Below are 19,290 nucleotides of genomic sequence, written 5' to 3' on the forward strand. Positions count from 1 at the left end.
CAACCCGGGGACGCCATATTCGTTGAGAAGTGATGGAAAAGGGATGCGGACGCCAGAAAACCGTAAAGCATGGAATAACAAAATTCCTTCGACACGGCAACGTGCTCCTTGATTATTAAATTATTACGTTGCATTAAGAACGTGCAAGTTCCTGGAACGTTTTTCTTTAACCTGCATAGTGTAAATATTATTTCGATAAAGAACTACATCCAGGGGCATATCAAAATAGGCACGACTCGACTCTGTAGTCTTGACTGCACTGCCACAGTCAGTTGTCGCCAGGTATAGTTGGTGCGTGCCCTCCGCGAATACATAAACGAAGGAAAAACTTACTCAAGCACACACCAAGGCAATCTGAAAATAAAAAGGAAGAGCAATGTAGCAATAATGAACCAGAGGGCAATCCGGGCTATGATAAATATGAAGTGGTGGATGGAATATGGAAAGGAGACATGGCGCCAGCACTGACGTTCGCAAATGCCATCCTGTACCTAAAGTCAGATATATTGACGGGTTTCACACTTGTCGAGGCGTACCGGGCCCACAGCAAAACCATAAATGGTGACTATGCACACTGTCACCACTGGTGTTGACAGTGTGCATAGGACGCAGGTGGCCGTTTAAGGGATACTAAAGACGAATATTAATTCAACCTAAATTGATAAATTGATAGTCGAGAATCTCGAAGGCGTCAATATTTTCGCGAACAGATGCTTAATAACCAAGAAATTGAATTAAATAAATGACATAATCAGAGACCCACCCGGGACATTCAAGCACGTGCCCGATGGCGAAAGCACTCATGAGTTAAATTCCGTCAGTAGTACTCAACTACTCGTTGCATAAAACATCGTGGTATAGTGTTATAATATGAAATAAAATGCTACTTCTCCAGTTCTATTTCATTTTCAGAAAAAAGAACTCGTCGGAATTACCCTTGGCAACGACACGAGCGGTCGAAAGATTTCGTTTTCGCTCCGGTCCGCACCACCCACGTTTTCGTGTTTCATGAGCTTCGTTATAGCGTAGTGATGTTCTGGTTTTCCTGGCTCGCGACACTCGCACGAACTGCAAGTAGCAAAGAATTCAACTTCTATGCGATGTCACGGGATGTACGAACGGTCTACGCCACTTGACCAAAACGCAGCTGCAGCGGTGCATGCACCGCTCTGTCTTGGTTGGGTACAGCCGTCGGTCAAGCGCCATTTTACTCACCGAAGGGAGCAAAGGGTGGTGATGGCGTATGCAACGTCACCACTCCCCGGTTGGGTGGCGGGAGATTTGCATTTCGAAAAAAGTATTCTGACCGCTCAGATGGGATTTTCTCGTAGACAGTCTTTTCATGACATGTGAGGTTTTTCGAATGGTATTTAAACAGTCCTCGCCGACTTAGTATTTGCCTTTAGTGTTCCTGTAAACCAAGCCTCGACGCGAATGACAGTGCGCATTGACCAGGGCGCCGTTAAAGGAAAGCACGAAACAAAACACGTTTCTGTGCAATTTGCAATTGAGCATACTTTCTAGTTAATTAGCGGAATGAAACATGGAAGGACTAGAGTTCTATTCTCGCGGACAAACATCGGGCTGTCGGTTTCCCTCCCGTGTTGCCATGTACTGACAACAGACGGGAATTGCGCAATATTGTTACGATGAGGCGAAGAAGAGAACTACGACGGTCCGAAGACGATGAAGAGTACACACAGCCTGGCTGGGCTCTCTCCTGTCTGCGCGCACGTTCGCTCTTTTAAATATATTGCAAATAGTTTTATACGGCTAACGTTTGGGGGAAGTGCGCGGTACGCATCTTATTCGAACGGAGCTTCTCACCGGACATCACATCCAGCTTGTGACAATGCCTTATGGCGACGAATCGTCGTCCATGCCTGCATCGGCACTATCAGCTACCCATACCCAGTCCGTTGCGCTTCCACATCTGCACAACTCGTACACATTCTCTGGTCTCGATGCTGTCGACCTAAAAGAATGGCTGAGCATGTACGAACGTGTCAGCAAGGAAAACTGATGCGACCCGACCACAGTGCCAGCCAATATGATTTTGGACGGAACTCCGCGTGTTTGGTTCCAAACACATGAAGAGGAACTTACTAGCTTGAAGCTGTTCAAGCAAAAGCTGTGCGACCTTATTTGGCAAAACGTCTGGTCGACAACTAGCTGCCAAAAAGCAGCTCGCTACCCGCTCCCAAAGTGTTACCGAGTCATACGTCTCCTATATTCAAGAGGTTCTCGTCAATTTGTCGCAGAATCGACGCGTTCACGGCAGAGTCCTTCAAAGCAGAACATATCCGCAGAGGCATTGCGGATGACGCTTCTAATGTCATGGTTTTTCACAACGCTTGTGCTGTCGACACTATCATAAAGAAATGCCGCCGCTTTCAGCCAGCGAAGAACTGCCATGTCGCCCATAAATTTTCCAACCAGCCCAATACCGTCGCGACATCCTCTTGCATCGACCAACACAGCCGGCCACACGCGTGCGACAAAGCGACTCGCGTTGTGCGTCGCCATGCTGCGTTTCCCGCCTCGGCCAAGCAGACGCCTTGAGACAACGCCGCAATAATATCCTTGATCCATTCTGTGGTTCGCCAGGAATTCGCTAACCTGCGCTTCCCCACAGCCTGCTCTGTTAATCGCCCTGACACCAGTATCACTCCTCCTATGACCATGCCCTACCGCAGCCCACCCTTTTCTTCCCGTTGCCGGAATCCACCTGAATGGCGCACACCGTACAAGTCGATCTGTTTCTGTTGCGGCCGAATTTGTCACATTTCTCCTTACTGCCGTAGTCGTTGGACGCCTTCGCCCCGGTGCGCCTTTTGGTATCCCTGCACTTCGCCCGGAAGCGCTTTACCCCGCCGCTTCGTGGGCGCTTCCGACTTCTCTGGTGCTGACCGCCGTTACGCTCGCTCGCCCTAACCACGACGTAAGCAGCTACGTCCCGCCCTAACTTCGGCTCTCTACTTCGCAGCCGTACTCAGGAGCCACTTTGCCAGAAAATTAGACGATGCTGCATCTCGATGTGGTGCTGCACTGTGCAATATGCCGCAATATCCTCCGCTGACGCTATTAAGGAAGCACAACTTCCTAGATGTTCAAATAGAATGCACATGTCACAGCACTCATCGATACCAGCGCACACATCTCCATTATGAGCGCTCACCTTCACCGTCATCGAAAGAAAGCTCTCACACCTGCCATCACTGGGGTCGTACGCATGCATCGCCGACGGCAGAACGGTTGGCGTAGTGGGAATGTGTATTGCCTGTGTAAGTATTGCTGGTCGCCATAATGTCGGCATTTTCACCTTGCCTATCAACTGCCCCCCTTACCTGATACTTGGCCTAGACCATTTTGCGCTCATCGATTGTTCCGCAAGTACTGTCCGCCTTGACCTGCCTCTCCTCTCCGATCCTCCTCTCGACACGAAATTCGTCCAGGTCGGACTGATATTATTCATGTACCACCGCAGGTCGTGACGTACATCGATCACCTTTGCCGCCAGTTCCTGATGGTGATTACATTTCTGCATCAGTTACTGCCGTTTATCTCACGGGCGAAGTCATCTTCCTTCATTCCGTACAAGCTGCGACCGACAACCGCGCTTGCCTTCCTGTGGTGAATTTCGCCTGATAAAGCAGGTGCTGCGAAGCGCAATCTCCCTGGCCACGATCAGTACTTTAGCGGATCGCTGCGTTGAGACTTTGCTGTCGCCGACCCCTGCGAGCGTTGCAAGTCTGCCAATTGTTCTAACGAAGACATTGCAAGAATGATTGCCCCTGACATCGTGCTTGGCGAAGCTGAAGCTCTCCGCAACTTACTGTATTTTTATATACATATTTGACCTAAATTCAGACATCCTTTGTGAAATACCGTATCCACACCGGAGGTACTAAGCCATTTCATCGACTGCCCTGCCGAATTTCAGCGCTGGAGCATCAAGGAAGCAGTAGACAAGATGCTAGTAAAAGATATCGTTCAGCCATCGTCAAGTCCCTGGGCGTCACCTGTCGCGTCAGTGAAAAAGAAAGACGGCACGTGGCGATTCTGCCTGGACTGTCGACACCTCAATCGCATCAGAAATAAGGATGTCTATCCACAACCCTGCAGAGATGACACCCTTGATGGCCTCTGTGGTGCCCAGTAATTTTCCTTGCTGTGGATGATCTAAATGAGCGCAAAGGCAGCCTTTATAACACCGGACGGACTTTATTATTTTAATGTTATTTATGCCCTGTGGCTTATGTACCTCTCCGGTCACCTTTGACCGCATGAGTGACTCTTCCAGAGTTTAAACGTGCGACTTGTCTTTGCTACCTCGATGAACGTATAGTGCTCTCACCTGAGCTCGGCGCCCACCTTGAGCAGACTCTCAGCTATTCATGGTATTTTCGCAAAGCTGGCCTGCAGCTAAACTCGAAAAAATGCCATTTTGTCCATCGTCACAAAACTGTACTTGGACGCCTGGTTGACGCATCTGGAATCCGACCTTACCAGGGAAAAATTCGCGCCATCAAATACTTTCTTTTGGCGCACTCAGCAAAAGATGTCTGCAGCTTAGTAGAATTTTGCTCTTACTTCCGCCGCTTTTGTAAAGATTTTGTCACTATTGCACGGCTTCTGACAGACCTCCTAAAGAAAGATGTGCCTTATTCGTGGGGCTTCTCCCAAGCTACGGTTTCCTCTCATGTCACGACCTCATTCACCACACCGCCTGTCCTCCGTCACTTCGACGTTTAAGCCCCCTATGAGGTGCGCACCTATGCAAGTGGCCGCGGAAGCGGTGCTGTCTTGGCTAAAGTTCAGCGTCATCATGACCAGATTATTGCGTACGCCAGCTGCCGTTTGTCTACTTCAGAGCGAAACTACTACATCACCCAGAGAGAGTGTCTGTTTCTTGTTTGGGCGACCACGAAATTCCGTCCCTACCTATTTGACTGTCGTTTTCATACTGTCACCGGTTGTCACTCTCTTTCTCGGCTTTCGTCCTTAAGAGACCCTACAGGGACGCTTAGACGATGGGCTTTGCGGCTGCAGGAGTATTGCTGTTCGGTGGTTTACAAATCAGTGCGCCAGCACACTGACGCCGACTGCTTGTCCCGTTACCCCGTAGACACGCCCAACATCCATGACACGGACGCTTCCGCCTGCGTTATCTCTGTCTCCGAGGGTTCGACATGGCCAATGAGCAACGCCGTGACGTCACTTTGCGGACCCTCATTCAGCGAGCTGAATCTGTGCCTACTGACCGATCCTTACGGTAGTTCGCCCTCCAGAACAGCGTTTTGTACCGCCGAAATAATTTTCACGTCGACGGTCTTTCCTTTCTCTGTGCCGCCTCTCGACACCCTCGCTGAGCCTTTCTCTATGAGCTTCATGAGCACGAATTGCAGGCCATCTTTGTGTCACCCGAACATACGACCATATCCGACCCGTCACTTCTGCTGGCCTGGCCTTGCTTACTCGGTACGGCGATACGTTGCGGCGTGTGAGCCTTGTAAGCATAGAAAAAGTAAAGTCAGTTACACGCAGTGAAAGATCTCAAAACAGCGAAGCTGGTAGTCGTTTTATGAAGTTTGAAGTCGTGTTTAGCGCAAGTTTCATGAATGTCTGCTCTCTCGTTGTCATCGTTTTGCTAGATTCGAACTTAGGTTTCGGATTGTGCACACTCGTCACTTGCATGAGGTTGTGATCCCACCACAGTCTATCAGATATCTTGCAGCTGTGGCCGCACTCCCAGTCGAGGAATTTTCTCTTGAACCTTCCATCAGCACCCCCTATGGGAAGAATCTCTCTGCGTCAACGTCTCTGCTCGGTTTCCTGCTCTCTAAGTTGGGGATTAACTTGCCTCTCCTGACACTTGGGTTGCCTTCTGTGGGAAGTAGGGTTGGCTTGTCTCCGCCGGCGCTTAGCTTGCGCATGCCGCTCTGGATTCCTGGCGGCAGTGGCTTCCCTCCGCTGGCGCTTTGCTTGCGCTTCTCGCTCCCGAAGCACGAGATTTGCACAACATCGGCGCTGTCGCTCTCGAGCAAGCTACTTTTGCCGCTTACGCCCAGCGGAATCCATGGGGCGAAAAAGCGCTGGCATGCGAAGCACCTGCTCATACACCCCTCTCCTCCCCTATCCCCCGGAGCGCGCTGTCATTCGTCCGCTCTGCCCCCCCTCCCCCGGTGTGCCCTCCAATTGGTCCGCTCCTATCCCGCCGGGGCCCCAGATATATGGATGTTATGAGCGTCCCTTTTGGATCTGGACGGTGGGTTGCGCCACCAAGCTGTTGCTATTATACTGCCTAATGTCCTACCTAGGTTAAAAAAGAAAAAAAAACACAATGACCTCCCACAACCAAATTTCCTGACCCCCTACTGTGAACTTTGCTTTTGAACGTCATTGTTTTTTGTCGCCTCTCTTCTTTTCTACTACTTTTCCCTACTTCCCATCGCCTCTTACTAATCTCTATTGCGGACACGTTTCCTTTTCCCCTGCTCCCGCTGAACCCAAGGGCTTCAAGGAGGCCAGTAGTTTTACCGCAACAAGCACATGCTTATTCTTCTTCCTTCTTATATCTCGCTTTGTAAGTGCGTGTTCTAAGGCATCCTGATCTCGCTTCGAAAAGTAATAAATTTCCCTTTGAGTTATCATGAATGTTTCTTTACTGATTTCGTTTTTTCTTCTAAAGCAGTTCCTGATGGCAGGTTTCTTTTCCATTGCCGCCACCCACGGGATTATTTCATCCTCTCGGATTTCAGCTTGACGTTTTTGCTTCTGTGTTGCTTACCCTACAGGCCGCATGCTTACTGAGAAGCTTCCTAGTTCTTCTCCTCCCCTGTGAATTAATGTTTTTCCTGTACAGATACCTCAACACTCTCCCAGCCCATCTAGTTTCTTCGTTATTCATCAGTCGTTATTCATAATCAATTATCGTGTGAGCTTCCCTCACGTCAAAACCAGTCCAGCCCATATCACCCTTCACAGCTTCATTTGCAGTCTTCCCGTCAGCGCCCAGTACGAGGCGTCCCACTGACCTTTGGTTCCCATCGAGTCCTGCATGTACCCTGATCTCAAGCAAACAACCGCATTTCCAAAAGGAAGTTCTGCAACCATCACACCTTTCCAAATACCGCGGGGCACCTCGTACCTATTGTATAGCCCTGTGTGTTGCGTTATGGCTGCATTTCTCTTACCCTTTACTGTCATTGTTTATTGCTGTGTTTCCATATATCTATTGCCTCCATTTATCCACATACCAAGGTGTTTATATTCTTTTACCCGAGGTATTTCCTGGCCCTGTATCGCCGCTGTCTGTTCACTGTTTTCATTGAGTACCATAAAAGCTGATTTCTAACACTATATTTCAAACCTAAATTCTCGCCTTCCGGTTCACAGATATTAGCCAGGCGTTGCAAATCACTTTGCTTGTTAGCTAGCAACACAATATCGTTCGCATAAAATCAACCTGGAAGTTGCTGCTCTACCATTGTACCCGCCTGTTTGTATGAGAGATTAAACCCGATATTCCTTCCAGCGACCTCTCCATCCTCACCATGTACATCATAAACAGTAGCGGGGATAAAGGGCGCCCCTGCCTCCGTCCCTTGTTGATATGAACTTTCTCCTCGCTTTTATCCTTTCCCATTCAATGCAAACGGCATTTCCTTGGTAAATCTCTCTCAAAAGCTGTAGACAATCGTTACCTAAGCCTTCCCCTTCTAGAATATCCCACAAAATGTCGCGGTCTACGTTTTCATACGCTCCTGCATTGTCCAAAAAGGCCACATATAACGGTGTGCTTTCTACTCATGATATGTCAATACACTATGGACAAATAAGTTGTCCTAACCTAACCTGTACAAGTTCTCTGTGAACTGATTATGACAAGTAAAAGAAACTCGGCGTAATGTTAAAGTTGTCTTGGCCCATTTCAACATGATTTTTTTCCAAGATACCTACATTAGCTTGAGAGCTACAGAGCATTGGCGAGACACTGGAGACGAAAATATTTTTGTGTCGACGCGGCGCGTAGACGCAGAGACATCGACCACCACCGGAGGGTAGCTATAAACAGCTTCGCTGTTAAAGCAAAAAAAGAGATTGACGCGACCGTATTTACTACAAGCATTGGTAGCGGTACAAAGACATGTATACAAGTCCGCTAGAAGAGAAAGCATTGATAGCATACCTGAGTAACTCAAGCAGGCTAGGGGACGATTTGTCCCCGCCCCATTTAAAAGAGGATGACAATAAGTCATCATTATCATCATCATCACCACCAAATTATAACTCGGGAATTATGATCTTTAATGACCGACGACTAATTACGTGGCTTCCATTCAACAGCAAGTCAAACCCTAGTCAAGCAATATAAGTACCTCGGCGTATACATAAAGGAAAGAAAGGTTGACTCAAGCACACCACCAACATAATCTGAAAAAAAAGTGGAGCAGAATGTAACAATGGTAAAAAAAGAACACTTTGGGGAAACAATAAATATGAGGTGTTGCGTTGAATCTGGAAAGGAGTAACGGTGCCAGAGCTAATGTTCGCAAGTGGCATTCTGTACTTAAAATCACATATCTTGTCTTGGTTGCAAGTTAGCGCAAGATCGGTTGGCTTTGGGAGTCGACGGTAAAACCACAACTGAAACAGTTTTGAAGTCAGAATCACAGAGAAAGATTAGTTTGAAGAAACAATCAGGAACATGGATGAATGGAAATGAGTGGCTAAAGGGCACAAGTATTTGTACTTGAAACACCTGGACTAAAAACTGAGGAATAGTCATGAAAGTTGGAACATTACACAGGGTAATTGAAAGGGAAAATAAACAAACAGGAGTCATCAAAAAGAAAGTGAGAGAAACAGGCACAGCTAATTGGATGCAAAGACGGGAAACAAAAACGATCATGTGGATTTAGAAGAATTGGAAGAAAGAAATTAGAAGCGAAAACCTGCACCATACACAAAGGACACTGCCGTGCTATTTGAGGTTCGGGCTTCTTATAAAAAACGAAACTATATCGCAGCGACATATTCGCAACAAGATCAAGCATTTATATGCTGCAGAAGAAATGCGCAGATCACTTAGGACATCCTGATGGAATGCGAACGGATTCACCTAGCGAGAACCGTGCATAACGTACACCTTTCAGAAGCGATTGAACTTAAAGTTGTCGGAAGCATCAACCAGTCAGCAGTCTAGATTAGCGGGAGACGTTTAGAGTAATAAAGCAGGAAAGAGGATAGGATAGGACAAGATACACTACAGGCATAACTATAGGTAGGTACAGAAATTGGCAGGATGAAACCAAAAAGATAAAGGGGATGCATAGAAAAATGCTAGAATGAATAGCATTTGTACTCTTAAGCGCGTGAAGAATAAGAAAAGGCGGCTGTACAAGTGCGCCAGAGCTTAAGCACGCCTTCATCGTGCATTGAATACAAAGCCTACCTTCAGTCAGATTGAATTGCCCTACGCACAGCAAAGGATAAGTAGTTTTCTAACGACCTTCCATAATTAGTCAAAAACAATCCATCAAAACTTTGGAAAACAATAATCCCTGGAGAAGAGAGTAACCGCATTCTATTACACGATGATAGCGCAATAGTTCTTTCTTAATCAAGGGTTCGACGAAAGTTCGTCTGGTTAGGAGGGAATGAAGGGGTCACAAGCACTGACCAAGTTTGATGTATAATCCGACGCTTCGGAACCGCATACTTGTTCCTCCTTCAGTGAGTTGCACAGGAAATGGTCGTCACTTATGTAGCCAGCAGGTGACGTAACGAACGTGCATAAATGGCAGGCATAGTTCCTGGTGTGCCGTTAATCGTAGCTGGCGTCGATTGAATTATTTAGCGATTCTAGGAGCCGCAGGGATGACATATAGCCAGGGACGTAGTCACAAGATTGATTGGGACAATGTCACTGTTGCTGCCAAAGAACATGTCCCTGAACATGTACTTTCCGGACAGGTTGCCATTGGAATATCAACCTTGCACCGTTTAAGGCTAGAACGTTATCTAGTGAGGCGAGTCTAGCAGTGCTATTGGAGGAATTAGAGGGCAGTAAATGGGATATAATAGGGCTCCGTGATGTTCGGAGGCCAAAAGAAGCACATACAGTGCTAAAAAGCGGGCAGTACCTGTGCTACCGGGGCTTAGCGGAGAGACGAGAACTAGGAGTCGGATTCCTGATCAATAAGAATATAGCTGGTAACATACATGAATTTTATAGCATTAATGAGAGGGTGGCAGGTCTTCTTGTGAAACTTATTAAGAGGTACAGAATGAAGGTTGTACAGGTCTACGCCCCTACATCCAGTCATGATGACCAGGAAGTCCAAAGCTGCTAAAAAGACGTGGAATCGGCGATGGGTAGAGTGAAAACAAAATACACTATACTCATGGGCGACTTCAATGCCAAGGTAGGCAAGAAGCAGGCTGAACACAAGGCAGTGGGGGAATGTGGCATAAGCTCTAGGAATAGCAGGGGAGAGTTATTAGTAGAGTTTGCGAAACCGAATAATATGCGGATAATGAATACCTTCTTCCGCAAGTAGGATAGCCGAAAGTGGACGTGGAGGAGCCCAGACGGCGAGACTAGAAATGAAATAGACTTCATACTCTGCGCTAACCATGGCATCATACAAGATGACGGGCGTGCTAAGCAAGGTGCGCTGCAGTGACCATGGGATGGTAAGAACTCGAATTAGCCTAGACCTGAGGAGGGAACGGAAGAAACTGGTACATAAGAAGCCGATCAATGAGTTAGCGGTAAGACGGAAAATAGAAGAATTCCAGATCAAGCTACAGAACAGGTATTCGGCTTTAACTCAGGAAGAGTATCTTAGTGTTGAAGCAATGAACGACAATCTTGTGGGCATCATTAAGTAGTGTGCAATAGAAGTCGGTGGTAACTCCGTTAGGCAGGATCAATGGGCAAATAAATACGTGACAAGCTCTAAATATTTGGGTGTAGTTATCAGCTCGGATTTAAAATGGAATGAGCACGTGTCATACATAGAAAAGAAAGCCATGCAGAAGCTTGGTTACTTGAGGCGTTGATTAAGAAATTCACCCCATGAGATAAAGCTACTACCGTACAAAACTTCCGTCCGCCCGATCGTCGAGTATGGGTCCGTCGTCTGGGATCCACAGAGCGATATAAACATAAAAAGCGTGGAAAAAATTCAGAAAGGGCGATAAGATTTGTATTCAATTCCTTCAGCAGGTATGCATCACCAACTGCAATGCTCGAAACAGGAGAACAAGTTACCCTGCAAAAACGGCGATATAGAGAACGATTAAAGTACACGTATCTGCTCTATCATGGAAAATTGGGCATCGACAAGGACACGTATACCGAGCCTCTCGCTCGTTGATCAACTCGGTCTAGCCGCGCTAAGCAGCCTAAAGATTACTACTGCAAAACAGAAGCCTTTAGAAATTCATATTTTCCCCGAACCATTAGGGAATGGATGTACTTCCTGCTGCAGTGGTTGCCTGCGACACCATTGAATCATTCTGAAAGCTGCTTAAAGAAATTCTGTAAATGACCGGGGTACATCCCTGTCCTCCTTTCCTTTTTTGCCGGCCTGTCCTTCCACATAATTGACCGTACGCGCTTTCTGATGCTTCTGCCACTGCTACACATTTTTACACACTATTAAATTATATTTTGCTGACAGGATGTATGTTCTGTAATCGTTTGCCACGCTTGGCATACATATATTCTTCTACTTTAGGTTTTCTGTGTCCAAAGTGTTTGTCAACTTGGCGCTAAGATCAGGTTAGATTTTCTTCTGGAATAATTTAACATTGCTAGCGCTAATTGCTACGTTTTCGCAAATGACACGCTGCTTATATTTTCAAATTCAGTGCTATTTCATTTTGCTCACGCTTCACACCTTGTACTCAAAGTATTGTTCGTCATGTATGTAACCACTGCTGCTTAAGGCGTCTAACCAGACGCTGGCAGTAATATTGAAATAAAATAAAATAAATAAATAGATACCAGTAAGCTATCGCAGGAGATGAAAGATCTGATCAAGAAATGCCAATGTATGAAAGCCTCTAACCCTACAGCTAGAATAGAACTGGCAGAACTTTCGAAGTTAATCAACAAGCGTAAGACAGCTGACATAAGGAAGTATAGTATGGATAGAATTGAACATGCTTTCAGGAACAAAGGAAGCCTAAACGCAGTGAAGAAGAAAGTAGGAATTGGCAAGAATGAGATGTATGCGTTAAGAGACAAAGCAGGCAATATCATTACTAATATGGATAGGTAGTTCAAGTGGCTGAGCAGTTCTATAGAGATTTATACAGTACCAGTGGCACCCACGACGATAATGGAAGAGAGAATAGTCTAGAGGAATTCGAAATCCTACAGGTAACGCTGGAAGAAGTAAAGAAAGCCTTGGGAGCTATGCAAAGGGGGAAGGCAGCTGGGGAGGATCATGTAACGGCAGATTTGTTGAACGATGGTGGGCAGATTGTTCTAGAGAAACTGGCCACCCTGTATACGCAATGCCTCACGACCTCGAGCGTACCGGAATCTTGGAAGAACACTGACATAATCCTAATCCATAAGAAAGGGGACGCCAAAGACTTGAAAAATTATACACCGATCAGCTTACTGTCAGTTGCCTACAAACTATTTACTAAGATAATCGCAAATAGAATCAGGAACACCTTAGACTTCTGTCAAGCAAAGGACCAGGCAGGATTCCGTAAAGGCGACTCAACAATAGACCATATTCACACTATCAATCAAGTGATAGAGAAATGTGCAGAATATAACCAACCCTTATATATAGCTTTCATTGATTACGAGAAAGCGTTTGATTTTGTGGAAACCTCAGCAGTCACGAAAGCATTACGGAATCAGGGTGTAGACGAGCCGTATGTAAAAATACTGAAACATATCTATAGCGGCTCCACAGCCACTGTAGTCCTCCATAAAGAAAGCAACAAAATCCTAATAAAGAAAGGCGTCAGAGAAGGAGATACGATCTCTCCAATGCTACTCACAGCGTGTTTACAGGAGGTATTCAGAGACCTGGATTGGGAACAATTGGGGATAAATGTTAATGGAGAATACCTTAGTAACTTGCGATTGGCTGATGATATTGCCTTGCTTAGTAACTCAGGGGACCAATTGCAGTGCATGCTTACTGACCTGGAGAGGCAAAGCATAAGAGTGGGTCTAAAAATTAATCTGCAGAAAACTAAAGTAATGTTTAACAGTCTCGGAAGAGAACAGCAATTTACAATAGGTAGTGAGGCACTGGAAGTGGTAAGGGAATACATCTACGTAGGGCAGGTAGTGACGGCGGATCCGGATCATGAGACGGAAACAATAAGAAGAATAAGAATGGGCTGGGGTGCGTTTGGCAGGCATTCTCAGATCGTGAACAGCAGGTTGCCGTTATCCCTCAAGAGAAAAGTGTATAACAGCTGTGTCTTACCAGTACTCACCTACATGGCAGAAACCTGGAGGCTTACGAAAAGGGTTCTACTTAAATTAAGGATGACGCAACGAGCTATGGAAAGAAGAATGATAGGTGTAACGTTAAGGGATAAGCAAAGAGCAGATTAAGTGAGGGAACAAACGCGAGTTAATGGCATCTTAGTTGAAATCAAGAAAAACAAATTGGGCATGGGCAGGACATGTAACGAGGAGGGAAGATAACCGACGGTCATTACGGGTTGCGGACTGGATTTCAAGGGAAGGGAAGCGTAGCAGGGGGCGGCAGAAAGTTAGGTGGGCGGCTGAGATTAAGAAGTTTGCAGGGACGACATGGCCACAATTAGTACGTGACCGGGGTTTTTGGAGAAGTATGGGAGAGGCCTTTGCTCTGCAGTGGGCGTAACCAGGCTGATGACGATGATGATGATTCTCCCAAAATCTAACGCTACTTCTGGTTTGCCACAAGAAAGCGCCTTCCGCCTCTGTTGTTTCTAATCTATGTAAATGATCTCTCTACATAAATTATCTCTAAATGATATCTTCTTGCAAACGATTATTCGCCGATGATTGCATAATCTACTGACCAGTAAGCAATAGTGATAATCATATGGAACTCCAACAAAACCTAGAGATAGTGAACTAAATGGCTCCTGACACCAAACGAGTCAAAATGTGAAACAATGTCTTTCTCCCGTAAATCTGTTCGCAGTTTATCTAGCGCATTAACAATATTATTATATCACCCATGGCAGAACACAAATATTTTGGCGTGCACCTTACACCCAACCTATCATGGTCTGAGCACATTACCTTTGTCTCTGCCATTACATCCAAATCATTATAGTTTTTCCGCCGGAACTTGCGCACTGTTCCATCTGCGTTGCATAATCTTCCTTACTTAACGTTCGTGCGACCTCAGCTTGTGTAGGCAATACCTAACTGAAGCGCTGGTAATCATTCCGAATTGGGCAAGTCGTTTCATTACTCACAATTACAGCGCGCAGTCTACCATAAGGCAGATCAAAGGCAAGCTATCGTTGCAGTCGTAGATTACACGCCGTGACATTGCATTGCTGCCATCGTTCCATAAATTCATTCTTTCTGAAGGATTATCCCTACCATGCTTCAAGGATCACGACTTCACATCGCACAAATTGCACAATAATTTCAGCTATGCCCACGTATAGGGAGCGACACAAGCATCTAACTTTTCACCACTGCCTCGCGGTTTCCGTCTCTGGAACAGCCTTCCAGGTAGCATTGCTTCGCTCAGAAATCACGCTGCCTTTTGCAGTGATTTGGTGAAACATTTTTCTGCACACAGGGCGCAGGGTTGAGTTAGTACACGCGTACTCAGGAATCCCATTACGTTTTTGCTTTCAATGCATTCTCACGCGTCATGTCATGCGTTTGTTTTCTGTTGTTATTTTTTAACATTACGCACTGCATAGGTATAACATCTCAATGCAAGGTATCTTGCTGCTTTTATGTAATACTTCTTGCTGTTCTTGCTGTTTTTATGCAATGCTTTCTGTTCATTCCTTTTTCTTCTTTTTTGACATTTTTCAGCAAATGTGCAAATTTCATCGTTTTGTGCCTATATTTGAAACCTTTTATGCAATCATATATTTTAACCGATTGTATTTTCTGATAAATTGTGCACTCTGCGCCCCTCACCCTGTGCCTCTTCGTAGGCGTGTGAGGTCTTTCTAAATAAATAAAATAAATACTCGATTAGCTCCAGTAGACTAGGTGGCTGTTTTCCATTGCCGTGTTTCAGAAGGGTTGCCACTAAATCATCATCACCATCAGCATAAAAGTGAATATCTTAAGCTCGAAATCTTCAGGTTATAATAAATTTGCGAACAACGCTGTGGATATCTTTATTCAAACACTGGTCAATTGGGGACAATGTTTTAGGAATCTTTCAAGGAAAATATTCGTAGGACGCTTGAAATAACTGAGAGACTCGATGGTGCTTAAGCACGTGTTTTCAGAATACTGGTAAGACACCTAAACGCGGTGAAAATGAGGAACTGCAGAGCCATGCTTACCGGCAAATCGCAGATCACCTCCCACACGCCCCCACGAACCAAAAGATGGACCCGTCCCAGCGAGTCTGCCCAGCAAAGGCTCCCTTGGTCACTGAATCTGAAAGCACGTCCCAAACGTTCATCAGAGCACAGATCACTACAAGCTGTGCCAAAACGCGGCTCTTCTCGTCAGCCGTGCTTACAGTGATTGTGCTACTGGGGAATTTATACACGCGGTGTTCCTTTTTTTTTCATACAGTTTTACGAGGGTATACTACAATTTGATTATGTGGCAGGCCGTTGTGGCGGGCTCCTGATATTTTTTTTTTACAGCCTGGGGTTCTTTAACGTGCGCCCAATGTACAGCAGCCGAACGTATTAAATTTTGCCCACATCACAATGCGGTTGCCGCGGCCTGTGTTCAACGCTTGACCTAGAGCTCAGAAGCACAACGTCATAGCCAAGGAAAATTTGTGGTATGAAGTATAAACCCCATTGAGGGGGGGAGGGGTGATCACTCTCAAGACAGTTGTTTGGCGTTGGAACCAGACACGAGCGACGGCTGCAGGCGACGTCCCATCGCGACGAAAGGGAACACGACACGCTTCGTCGCGTGCTCGTACAGTTGGTAAACGACTCACACAGCGACGGACTTCCCGCCGAAATTTCTCCGTGCTTGTGATACAGCGAATAATCTCAGTAGTTATTTGCAGCACTGGCCAATCTATCTGCAGGGCTTCCTAGCCAACATGAAGGCTGAGTGCCCCTCAAGATGTATTCATCCGCGTGACCAGGAACAGCGCCCCCAGAGCCTGCCCCAGAAAACATGCGCGTTTTCTGTGGGAGAGCGCCGTTGTTCGGGAATAGCTAATCATAGAAGCCATTATTCAACATATTCCCACGGAAATAGGCTCTGCGCGCCTGCCTGACATCTCAAGGAAAGGGTACCGCTAATTACGGCCGAAAACCTGTTCCAAATTGCGGGCCAACATTGAAGCATGAGAGTCAATGGAAACTTTCAAACTTTCGAGGCTTTCTTGGCCAGTAAAAAGCGCTTTGCGGTGAAACTATTCCACCGATTGGTATATTTCCGGCATTTATTAACTTCAATTACTCAGCTTTCAGCTGGTTGCAACAGCCGCTCTTGAAATCGCAGAAGAGTCGTTCCTAAATCGCAGATTTGGATTCCTGCTGCAACGTCGACGTGCGAAGACCAGCCCGCACAGTAGCATGCATCGCAACTAGAATATGTGGTGCGAATTTTTCGACGTGAACTGGATGCGATGGCGCCCGCAGCTTTCTGTTCGGGTAGCCCTAACGCTACCCCTTTTTGAGTGCCCCTCCTGCAAACCATCGTTCCGCAGGAACTTGAAAACCTTGGCCTACATTCTGTCTGCGCTGTCACGACCCTCAGAGCTAACGAACGCCCTTATACTATTTTCGCTCCACCCCGACGCTTCTCTCGGCGGTATCGCAACCCGACTGAGTGGAGAACCGCGGACGACCCGCCGATATGCTTCACCTGTCGCCGCATTGGTCATGTCACCCGATACTGTCGCAACTCGTCGCCCTCAACGCCTTGTACGCCGGCCAACCTGAGCTGTTTTAACGGAAATGCCCGCAATGTTTCGCCCACCGCCGAGTCTAACAGCGCCGACAACTCTGCTAGGAACACGTGGTATAGTCGCTCACCATCGCCGCGCGCACACCAGTCTTGCTCACCGCAAACACGTCGCCCATCTTCCCGTTCACCGCAGCCATGTCGCCTTTCGTCCGCTGTGGCTTTTGGTCGCCCCCTTTTGGAAAATTAAGAAATGCAGTCTTAGGAGGAGGTGCTGCATTGCCCACTATTGCAGCAAATCCTCTCTCTGTGCCCACAAAGAGAAGTGTAATTAACGTTAATAGACGGCTTACCTGCCCAAGCACTCGTCCACATTGGAGCCCAAGTTTCTGTGATGAGTGCCAGCCTACGTAGACGCTTAAAGTAAAGGTCCTCACCCCAGCAGCTGCCCGAGTTCTTCGTGTGGCCGACGGCGGCGTGCTCGTTGTACTTGGAATGTGTACTGCGGGCATAAGTATAGCCCACCGCCTTACTTCAGTTCACTTTGCTGTAATCGACAACTGCCCTCACGACATTACCCTTTGATTGGACTTTTTACCCCATCATTCCGCTCTGATCGACTGTGCAACCGGCGTTCTTCAGTTTGAACTGCCTCAATTCGCTGATCCTCCCAGCAGCGCTCTACCGCACTTGTGTTCGCTTCAAGATGTGCGTCTGTCACCTGAGGCAGTCACTTACGTCACTTTGACCGCACAGCCACAGATTCCCGACGGTGAATACGTCCTTCGCCCCATCATCGACGCGCTTCTTCACCGGAACGTTGCTCTTCCGCGTACGCTGGTGACGATTACTAATAACAACGTCGTTCTCCCGCTTCTGAATTTCAGCCCGTGCTCTCAAGTGCTTCCAGCCGGCATGTTCTTGGCCAGCGTATCTAATACTTCTGAATTTGACATTGAAAATCTGAATGCCGAGAGCGGTTTCCTAGCACCCATTGCAGCTCACAGCTCTAGTTCTAGTTCTCTTACGGATGACTTGGCGAAGATGATTGCACCTGACCTCACCTCTGCACATGCCACGGACATACGTCTCCTCCTCGAATCGTACCTTGACATCTTTGATTTCGGCGACAAGACTTTAGGACAAACATCGGTTGTTCACCTCCGTATCAACACTAGAGACACAAATCCTATTCGTCGGCATCCCTATCGGGTATCTCATGATGAAGGTCGAGTAATCCATTCAGAAGTGGACAAAATGCTCCGCAAAGGGGTCATGGAACCATCAGCCAGCCCTTGGGCTTCGCCTGTCGTCCTCGTGAAAAAGAAAGATGGTACCTGGCGTTTTCACGTCGATTATCGCCACCTAAACAAGATCACGCACAAGGACATCTACCCACTACCACGCAACGCCTTGGACCGCTTGCACGGAGCTAAGTACTTCTCGTCCATCGATATTCGATCTGGCTACTGGCAGATTTCAGTTGATGAAATGAACCACGAGAAGACGGCCTTCATCACGCGGGATGGCTTTTATCAGTTCAAAGTATTGCCCTTTGGCCTGTGCAATGCTCCTGCCACATTTCAACGTATGATAGACTCTCTTCTGCGAGGCTACAATTGGCCCTTACAAAAACTATTACTGTTTTTATAGAAAGTCTTCTGAACTTGTTCAATAGAATTGTATTGTGTTTATTTTTTCTTACTATAGAATTTTACTATAGAGTTCCAAAAGTTATTTGGCTACCGCATTCTTATAGAAACTCTAAAGACACAATTCTATAGAACATTCCTATCGAGTTCCTTTGAAGATCCTAAAGACAAATTTCTATAGAACATTTATATCGAGTTGCTTTAAAGGTCCTAGACAAATTTCTATTGAACATTCCTACGTAGTTTCTTTAGATATCCTAAAGATAAATTTCTACAGAACATTCCTACGTAGTTCCTTTAGAGATCCTAAAGACAAATTTCTATAGTACATTCCTACGTAGTTCCTTTAGAGATCCCAAACACAAATTTCTATAGAGTTCCTTTAGAGAGAGTAAAGACAAATTGCTATAGCATTTCTTTAAATTTACTAAAGGCAGATTTTAATGAAAAACTCTATGCAGTTGCTTTTCAGACCCTATCAGGCAAATGTCTGTGTAACCTAAGTCTATATGTATATTGCTCACTCTTTACCGAAGTTCTAGAGAAATACACTATAGCGTTTAGAGA

At 46.4% G+C, this 19,290-nt stretch overlaps 1 protein-coding gene across 1 annotated transcript in view; it reads right to left on the minus strand.

Moving 5' to 3' along the window:
* LOC142567775 (WD repeat and HMG-box DNA-binding protein 1-like) overlaps positions 1 to 19,290 on the minus strand; it is a 350,415-nt gene that overhangs the window by 187,974 nt on the left and 143,151 nt on the right. Inside the window, exon 6 of the mRNA XM_075677936.1 lies at positions 15,532 to 15,628. Within this exon, the coding sequence (XP_075534051.1) occupies positions 15,532 to 15,628 (97 nt within the window). The remainder of the gene's footprint in view (positions 1 to 15,531; positions 15,629 to 19,290) is intronic.

This window comes from Dermacentor variabilis, unplaced genomic scaffold (assembly GCF_050947875.1).
Source record: "Dermacentor variabilis isolate Ectoservices unplaced genomic scaffold, ASM5094787v1 scaffold_14, whole genome shotgun sequence".
Taxonomy (NCBI): Eukaryota; Metazoa; Arthropoda; class Arachnida; order Ixodida; family Ixodidae; genus Dermacentor; species Dermacentor variabilis.